Source organism: Sturnus vulgaris, chromosome 2 (assembly GCF_052056855.1).
Source record: "Sturnus vulgaris isolate bStuVul1 chromosome 2, bStuVul1.hap1, whole genome shotgun sequence".
Lineage (NCBI taxonomy): Eukaryota > Metazoa > Chordata > Aves > Passeriformes > Sturnidae > Sturnus > Sturnus vulgaris.
Genome location: NC_142244.1, coordinates 58,344,829 through 58,354,566, shown reverse-complemented (window position 1 = coordinate 58,354,566; position 9,738 = coordinate 58,344,829). Strand labels below are relative to the sequence as shown.

Sequence of the window (9,738 nt, the reverse complement as noted above, 5' to 3'; positions counted from 1 at the left end):
ACATCTCTGCATCAAACATGCAGAACTGGCAGTAGTAAGGCATCTCTTTAAAAACACTTCTATGCTGCTTGCTGACACTTTTGCAATGATACAATGCATATAAAACATAAATGAAAAATGCTGATACTGAGAACATATCATAATGATATAGACCAAGTTTTTAATGGATGCTATGGTATTTTTAAGTGAAAAGGTCCACCTCTAATACACCTTTTTCACCCAGTGCTGTTTCTGGTTGTGACTGCTAAACTCGCTGTGGTGCCTCCTGTTCTTCATAAACTTGGGGTTATTTCCTTGTGCCAGTTAGATCTTCCTTGTCCCTGTAGCACTCAGCAGTTGAACTTCCTGGAGCTGGGAAGGCTTTGGTTTAATGTTAACCATTGATGACCGCTCAGGATAAGTGAGTGAAATGTAATGGTCTGTAAAGCACAGGTTAGGGGTGATGATGTATAATCCCTGTTTTATCTTTGAACCCTGTAACCCCTACGAGAACACCCGACCTTGCTCCTCTCCATCTCCTGGGCTCAGCTTTGCCAAGCCGCAGAGAAGAAGGGGGAAATAAACCAACCCAGCACCCTCACCCGCTCGGAAAGGTCATCCCACCGGAAACTGAACGGATGGGGGATCCTATGCTTGATTTGCCACTACAAATCCTTCGGGGGTCTGTCTGGAACAGGCTGTGCATAGGAGCCACAGCCAGGTGTGAACCGGCCCCTGCGGGAGCAGCACGGCACAGAAAGCCCTTCTGCAGGGCAGATGCTCCCCAAGGCCTCGCTCGGTGGAACAGCCGCTGCAGCTTTTAACTTCCCAATGAGGAAAGCCGAGCCCGCACACGCTGCTGCCGGCACACCTGCAGGCTCACACCGCCCTGCCGCCCATCGCCACCCATGCAGCCCCTGGGCCCTGCTGCGGGACAGCTCCGCCGAGTGCCGGCAGAAATGGCCCAAGCAGGCGGCGAGTCGCGAGCTGGCTTTACAAGGAATGCTGTGGCAAGGAAACAATGGAGAGCCGCCCCCTCTCCGCCTTCCCACTGGCACTTCCAGCGCCGGGAGCGCCGCGCCGCCGCTAGGTGGCGCCGCGGCGGGGAGCGGTGCCGGGAGGGGCGGAGCATGCGCAGTGGGTGCGCCTCGCCCGAGCCTCGCGCCTCCGCCCCCTGCCCGCGCCGCCGCCGCGAGCGGGAGGAGGAGGAGGAGGAAGGAGGGCGAGGAGAAGGGAGGGAGGGAGGCAGGTCCGGCGGCCCTCTCGGGTACCCCCAGCGGCGAGGGAAAGATGGCGACGCTGGGAGGCGAGTCGCAGCCCTTCCCCTCTACTGCTCTGGCGGCAGCGGCCGGGGTGGGCGGCGGCGGCGGCAGCGGCAGCGGGGCGCTGGGTCTGCAGGCGCCGCTGAACCGCGGTCTGGAGCGGGCGCTGGAGGAGGCGGCTCACTCCGGGGGGCTCAACCTGAGCGGTAGGAAGCTGAAGGAGTTCCCGCGCAGCGCCGCCGCCCTAAGCCACGACCTCTCCGACACGGTGCGGGCAGGTGAGCCCGGGCAAGCGGCCGGGGGCGCGCAGGGAGGGGGCGGCCGGCGAGCGGGGAAGGTGGGTTTGTCGAATCGCCAGGGAGCCTCCTCAGGCACTCTGGTGCCCCCCAGGCTCCCTGTGAGGCGAACGCCCACTCCCCACCCTTTCGTTCGCCTTCCCCCGTCGCCCGTCCACACACGGAAGCCGAGCCCACCCCCATCTCTCCGTGGACCCCGTGCTTTCTTTATTCCCCCCGCCTTGGTGTATGAGGTAGGTGTTTGCTTCCATATGGCTGGATCTGTGCACGCTCCCCTCCATCCCCCCGCTCGGCGTTTGGTGAGACAGAGCTGCCTCTCCCGTGGCACACTGGGGGAATGTGTGGGGAATTCTTGCTCGCACCTGTCCTCTTCTCCCTCTGGGGAATGTGCGTCTCTGTGCCACTCTTCCCCGACTGCTGAGCTTTGCTGTGGCAACCAGCCCACCTTTGATTCAGCCGCGGGAGGAATGTGCACTCAGTGCCAGGGTGGATACCTGCTCCTTCTGTCCTGTTGCTCGTGGGTGAACCCACCTGGCACGGACCGCATGCAAGTCCATGTGTAACCGCATTGAGATACTCATGTACTTCTGAACCTGTCATCTATTTGCATACCATAGATGGAGGCATGTCCATAGGAAGACTTTGCTGTGCAGCTGCCCCAGGGAGCATGCCACCTTCTCACAAATGCCACTTGTTCAGTGCTGGGGTGACATCCCCCCTTAGTGTCCTTACAGTCATATAGCCACAAGTGCCAGCACTATGCAACGCTATCTTCCAGGGCAAATCCCTGTAGAGAGAAATCCCTGTCTTCACAGGCACTCTATGCATTCTACGGTGGGGGACACCATCATTACATAAATCTGCCGAGGGGACAGGCCTGACAACTCTGCAGGCAGGAGTGGTAAGGGGACAAGTATTCAGTTTGTGTTAACTTGCTCTCACACCTTTCTTCCAACTTGAAAAAGGCACACTTATTTCTCACCTAGGAGGCAGACCCACCTCAAAGGGTCATGTCAGTTTTCCTCTCGCTGTTTATTAGGTGATGGAACCTAATACCTTCTTTACGTGGTGTCACTAGGTAGAATGGTGCAAACCCACATTAGAGGAATGTATTAGTGTATTGCTAAGGTCTTCAGTGTACGGCCTCCACATGCCCTTGTGTCCCCATTTGCCTGCTGGAGATAGCTGTGTTGTGGCAGCAGAGCACGAGACGTGTAGTCACTTGTTCTTGTCCCACAAAACAGCAGGTGCTATACCTGCATGCAGACATGTGATAACATGAATCTAAATTCTCAGCTACATGGGGGCATTTGTGCCTTCCTGTATGTGGAGACACTTGCACTGTCTGCTTATTGAGTCTGTCCTAGAGTTAGTGCCTCAAATGTGTGGTAGGTGTCATGTGTTGTTGTTAACTTTGTTACTTGATGGCTGCTGCTGAGTGGATTTCACATTGGTCTGTGTGAGCACCTATATCGTTATATCAATAAAAAAAAGTGAAGGAAGCTTGATGAATGAAACTGTAATGAATTGATAGCATGAATTACCATACTAACCATTAGCTGACTCAGTAGCAGATGTGAAAGGGATAGGCATGGTAGGGGAACTGTATATGGTTAGAATGATTTTCAGCTTGTCATCCCAAGCAAGGCATTTTTTATCTCATTTCTTTTTCCTCATTTAAAGTTGAAATCTAGCAGACATGCTGCAATACAAGATGAATAGTTTGGAAATCCAGAAATTGAGCTTCTTTAGTTTGACCTAATATTGAACTAGAATGTTGGAAAACTTGTGTACTGAGGAGATTATATACTGGGAAGAAAAAAGTTTGATTGGCAGTGATTGCATGTTAGTATTTGTGTATTGTGTAAGTATGTGCTGTATAGGCATGAGCTGTGTGTCGTATGGATAGGTAGCACCTGCTTGTTACATGCTTGCTTGTTCTACTGATTTTTCTAGGGAAAAAAGTAATCTTTATCTTCAAGCATTGTTGTGCTTTTGTCAGAGTTTACATGGAAAACATCCAATACGAAATCGAATGTAGAATTTTGTTTTCTTTCTCTTTTTGTTTGATGTAAACAGCAGTGTAGGTCAACCCATGTCTTAATCTTGTGACAGCAGCAGCCCTTTTATCATTGTCCGTTTTTAGAAGAACACTGTGTTAATCTATAGTTGCTTTAAGGTTTTGTTTGTAACAGTTCGTTGTAACTGTTTAATGGGAACTGCCTTGAAAGTGTTGTGTTGATGTATTTCCAAAAATCCATGGTTTTTTTCATTTGTTACATTACATAACAGATATATAAGCAGAAGAGATGCTTGGGTTAAGGCCAGATTTCTGAAACTTTTGGGACAAACTCTTGATGGGAATTTTCTCTCCTGCTTCCTCTTCATAAATGTTCATAGTATAAAACTTTCTTGTACTACTTGGAATAGATCCTTGAAATGAGTGACTTGTAGTTTTGGATCTGATGTGCTGACATGTCTCTGAAGTCCTGAAACATTGGGTTTTGGGGTAGGGGTAGCCTTGCACTGGTTTTTTGAAGGGAGGAGGGGATTTCTAGTCTCACTGAAAAATGGAGACACTCCTTGATGTAGAGGAGATTAGTGAAGAGGGTTGAGTGTAGAGGTCTGAGGAGCAGGGAATTTCCAAAAAACTGAAAACATGTCTGCATTTGACAGTGTTTTTAGTATTACAGACTGAAAATATTTTTGGATTCTGAAAGTGATGGGCTACAGTTACTCTCAAATAAAATGTTATCAAACTTGTTTTCTAGGAAGGTTATGAGTGTGTTTTGTAGGTCTGAGGAAGAAAAAAGTGATGAACTTTAATCTCTGTTCATGCATTTATTTTTTCCTGAAGTTAGAAGTCAGATTTTATAGAGCAATTGATGCACTTATGAAAGGGACATGGCTTGTTTGCCTTTAGCAGCTGGGATGGGATAGTTTGATTTTTCTAGTTCTTACTGCCGTTACATTCTGTAGTAACTCCAGAGGCTGAACTGTACTTGTCACTTTCTATTCCTGTGGCTTCTTGTTATGCTTTTTCTTCTGTGACTTTTCTTTGCATTAAATACATCTTGGTTACGGAAATGCACTTGAACTTTTCTTCCTCAATCTTTGAGAGTTCTGCTCAAGTGCTGAGTGACCTGGTCAGATGGAACTTCCAGGCGGTATCTCTGCACACAGAATGGAGTTTTCATGGTGTTCAGTACTGTTAGAAAAAATTAAAACCTCTATGTAAAGTGCCTTGAATTTAGTCAGACATTTTAAACCACAGTGTGGATGCAATGCAAAAAGCATTTCAAAAATAATAAATGCTATTCTTATCACTTTTATTACAGGCTGGGTTATGCAGAAGGCAGTGGCACAGTAATCACATAGGTCTTAAGTAATAGTATGCAATTATATTCCTCCAAACCACTGGGAATGCTGGAAGCGTTTTACTTTATAAAAGAGCAAGCAAAGGTCCCAGCGATGTAGCCATGGCTGCCTACTGTATTACTTCAGCTTCCTTCTGTATTGTATTTCTGAAGACAGAGTCTCTGAACCTTTTCTGTTGAATATCTGCTTCATCCATTTTTATTGGATGAGTTAGGCAAGTGAGGAGGGATTACTTGCTGCTGCTGGTAGTTACCTGGCAGAGAAGAAAATAAATTATTTAAATTATATGCTAGATTATTAGAAAATAATCCAAATTGAAGTATTTGAATGCTAGTTTGGACACTATGAAATTTTTGAAGGAATGTGTATTTTTTTGTGCAATAAAATGCTCTCTCTCCTACCTGCTGTTTTAAAAAGTGTTTCTAAGTGGACTGCACTTGTCAGACAATGCTGTGTTGAAGACACCTTTGCCTGTCAGCATGTTCAAAATAGTTTTTTTGACTGTATAACTATGGATTTGCTTTCAAGATGGTTGAAAAATCACAGTATTGCTGTGAGCATTGATGCTGGTATGGGTGAAAAATGTTCCTTTCATTCTCTTTGCTGATAACAACAACAAGTATTTCTTGTTTCCCCACCTTTTTTTAAAATTAAATGTGATGCACATGGGGCTCAGAGCAACTTTATCTAGTCAACGATCTTGCTGCTCCATACAGGGGAATTTAATTAGATGACATTTAAAGGTTCAATCCAACCTAGAGCATTCTGTGTACATTATATTGCCAGAATTTAGTCTTTATTTTCTCCACCTGCTTTATTAATGTAATTCTTCCTTCACATCTGAGAATTCTTCTAATTGCAGCAGATGTGCAATTGTTTCCATCTGTTCTAAGTGCAGGTTGTACTGGTCAGGATGTCACATCCAGACTGGTTTGTTTCTGCTACTGCACACTTCCAAATATCAAATCTGACCACTGTATGGACACTTATTTAGAATTTGATTGTTATTTGGCCACGAGAGAATAAGATATTCGATATGCTCCACTCCTTTTAAAAATTCTCTCTGATAATTACTTTGAATAATTTATCATTTTGACTTCATATTTTGATTAAATTGTGGGTTTTTTGGATAAGGCTGACATGCTTTCATTTTACTCATTTAATCTAAACTCATATCAATAAATAATGTCTTTATAAGACTAAGAAAATGAATAGTACTCTCTTTCTTTTTAATTTCAAAAGTCAGTCCCTTCCTACAGCCTTCCTCTGTTTATTTGAAGATTTCTAACCTTACTTACTGTTTTTTTACTCAAATAATATCTTAAGTATATTAGGACAGTGAGAGAGTATAAATATGTTTGCTTATTATCACCAATGAATTGAATTTTACCCTGCAGCTTAGGAGATGTAATTCTTATGGCTAAAAAATGAAGATAAATCAATTTTGTGTTCATTATTACGTATCCAGCAGTATATGTAACATTATTATGTATTTAACAGTTTCTGACACTACCTGATTGTGTGGTCTGTCTGGACATCTCTGTGCCAACATATCTTAGCTCCTGTTTTTATTCATAAGCAATGCTTTAGTTTTTTATCAAACTAAAAGAGTGCTTTTAGAAACATTGATGTGCATAGCAACTTTTAACTGTAGAATACCATTTAAACCTTCTTGGACCTTTTATTCTTCCTGAAGCCTGACTATATCCTTTCTTGTGGATCTTATAAACGCCAAGGCTATTGACTTCTATTGAAATGAGTCTATTAGTTCTCTTGCTGTAGAATCTAGTTCAGTGGTGCTTTTGAAAGTTACCTCTTTTGTCTGGAGATTTATGCCTCCATAGCTGAAATGTAGCCAGTGACTTTGCAGGTGCTGTTAGACTCTCCTCAGCACAAAATAAAGTGAATTAGCTCAGACTGTTTTTGTTGCATGGAACAAATTATGAGTACACAATTGCCTGGTTACTGTTTCAGAATGTGGCTTGAGCAGATTAATGGCTTTCTACCACTGACTCTGTGTGTTTGTGTCTTTCCCTTGTATTTGTTTGTTTTTTCTTTTTGACTTGCTTGCTTTGTAGAGAGGCTTCAAAACTAGTGCAGGGGCTAAGGGGTAGGAGAGATACCAGCCTAAAAACCATCGGGTGGGAGGAAGGGTGAAACCCCTCAGTTTCAGCAGGAGTAGGCTCTGCTGTGGATTGAACCTTTACCCCCAAAGTGAACTTCCCTTTAGGGTGGCGGTTTTTTAAACGGCTCTGCCTAGAATTGCCATGTTTGGACATGCTGTGCATGTAAATGAATAAAGGCTGAAGGCTTTTGTAGAAATATTGTCACTTTCTGCATCCTTGGCCAATCTACTTAGCAAAGACTGACTGAGAGCTCCAGAAGTGCTGTTATGAAAGTCAAGGTGCTACAGGTTGCCTTTGAAATGCTTTTAGACAGGCAGTTTTGCAGATCCATTAACCTGTAATCGCTGGCCTGGTGGGAGGTAGAAGCCAAATATCCCTGCATTGTTTGTGAGCCTCCTTTTGGCCCTTCCCTGGTTTGTTACTATTGTGTCTTCAGAAAAGGCATCTTGGTTTAGACATCTTTTAAACAGGAGAGACTGTATGAATTTTAACACAGTTACTGTACACAGAGTTTTGAAAACACTGAATACTTCTGTGAGGGGAAGAGGCTGGGGCAGAATCAGCTATGACAAAGAGAAATAGATATCTGCACAGTAGAGCTGTGGCTTGGAAGAGGAAAGGGGCAAATTCCAATGCAATATAGGTTTGAATAAGGAAATAGATAAAAAGAAGATACTGTTAAGGGCAGAAGTGTCAGAAATGAGAACTTTTGAACTATTGAAAGAAAATATATGAAGTCAAAGAAAGGAAATATGTGTAATGGCTTGGGATAATTATCTGAAATCTGTAAAATTGAGGAAAAATGCCAGTTATGTTCATATTGATTAGAATTGTTTGCCTAGAGAATCAGATAAACATGGAGAAAATAGTTTGGCTCCAAGATACATTACACTTTATGCTACAAATAATAGTTTCAAATTAATACCTTAAAATACTAATTTTTGAATTGAAGTTTGGGAAGCTTAGCATCCGTTTGTCTGCATAAGGAAAACCCCGTGTTTTTGCTGCTTGCAGAGTTGCAAGATCAACCAAGATGGAGAGAGTGGTGTTTTGTGTATTAGAATGACCATTCTAGGAAGGATGAGCAACTCCTCCAGGCACAGGCTGACAGCTCATCATTCTGCCTGCTGTGTTCTTGCTGACTCTTAGTAAGCATTTACTGGGTTTGTGAACGTTCCCAAGCTGGTTAGGTTGCTAATTCACAGTTAAAATCGATATGACTTAAATAATTGAAATGGAACTTCTCAAACCAGAGATATCTTTAACTTGTTCTACTGAGACCAGAATTATGGCTAGTGTATCCATTTACCGTCCTTGGATGTGAAAACCTGAAAGAGCCAGAAATGTTATCCCTGTGTTTGGCGAGCGGATCACTGTCAAAACTGGGAACTCCTTACTTCTGACTGTTCCCTGCTGACCACGCTGTGCAATGTATTATACACACATCAGAGCAGTTCTTTGGAATGGTACTGAGGAGTTAAGCTTCTGGAGGAATAATTACTTTCTGCTGAATTTGTGTGTAGATGTGTGTTTGTGGGAGGAGTTAATTTATGAAATTATAATGCTTTCTCCCCAGCGTCTTTCTCTAAGGGTGCCTTGCTGGCCAGCTTTTTATTCTTTTTTTCCTTGTATGGTGCAGAACACCCTAATGCCTGTAAACCTCCTAACTATTTAAAAATAGAAATAACAATAACAGTCTTTTGTCCTCCTATCCCAGACTGAAGGAGAAATATTCTTAAAGGAAAAAACAAAATGTCAAAACTTGTGAGATGATGATCGTGGCAGAGCCAAGTGGGGGTTAGTTTTGTGCATAATTTGGAGCCTGAGGTTTGCACTTGCTTTTGAAGCTGCATGAAGTGTTTCATGTTCAGCTGAGCTTGTGTGGATTTAGTTAAAAGCTAGCTGATAAGTTCATGATGATTATGTGAAGCGATTCTTCTAGGAATGGTTAGAGAAATTACTGGAAGTAGGTGGAGGTTTTAAATTTCAGAATAGTGGTCTTTATGAGAAGCAGAACAAGGGCAAAATATCTGGGCACCATGTTAGCAGGACCTGTGCTGCTGAATGGATGAGATTTTTATGTTGATTACTGTAGATGGGTGATTTTATTCCTTGGTGCAAAGTGTAGTAGTTGTAATATTTTTATTTCCTTTCAGGACCATGGTCCTTTAAAATACAAGATCAGTAGCAGATTTAATTTCTAGGTTTTGGATTTAACTGTATAAACTAAGTGTTTTCTACTATTGTAGCCTGATAAATACTTATTTCTGGTAGGAGGTGACATTGCTGGAGCAGCTGGCATTAATATGTGTGTGGAGGATTTAAGACATAGTTTTTTGAATTAAAGAAATAAAATTCAGCAAATTACATCTTGGAAGAATATACAAACATAGTGTGTGACTTGATTTCTTTAAACTGTAAAGAATACTAAAATAGTACTATAATAGTAGTTTATATTCTAAAGCAGTATGTTTTCAAAGTAAAGTGACTGCAAATGCCACTTTCACTTCAATTTATCGTGTATGAACAGACATGAGGTTTTTTATCATCTGGAGTCTTCATCTTTGGCTGTGCTATTTGCAATGACACCTCTCCTTTGTAGCATTGCATTAGACAGGCAAAACGTAAAAATGAAAAGTAAATAAGATGGGGGAAAAATCCCACCACACTTAACTGTGAAGAGAAAAGCATGGGTAA

General features: G+C 43.0%; 1 protein-coding gene across 11 annotated transcripts in view; it reads left to right on the top strand.

The window, feature by feature from the left end:
* Positions 1–1,254: 1,254 nt before the first annotated feature.
* The window catches only part of LRCH1 (leucine rich repeats and calponin homology domain containing 1), a 116,183-nt gene continuing 107,699 nt past the window's right edge, over positions 1,255–9,738 (top strand). For all 11 annotated transcript variants that reach the window (XR_015801473.1, XR_015801471.1, XR_015801472.1 and 8 more), the window contains exon 1: positions 1,255–1,519. Coding sequence is in view for 6 of the 11 variants with exons in the window: in XM_088159677.1 (XP_088015803.1) it covers positions 1,270–1,519 (250 nt within the window). In the remaining 5 variants the exon portion in view is untranslated. The remainder of the gene's footprint in view (positions 1,520–9,738) is intronic.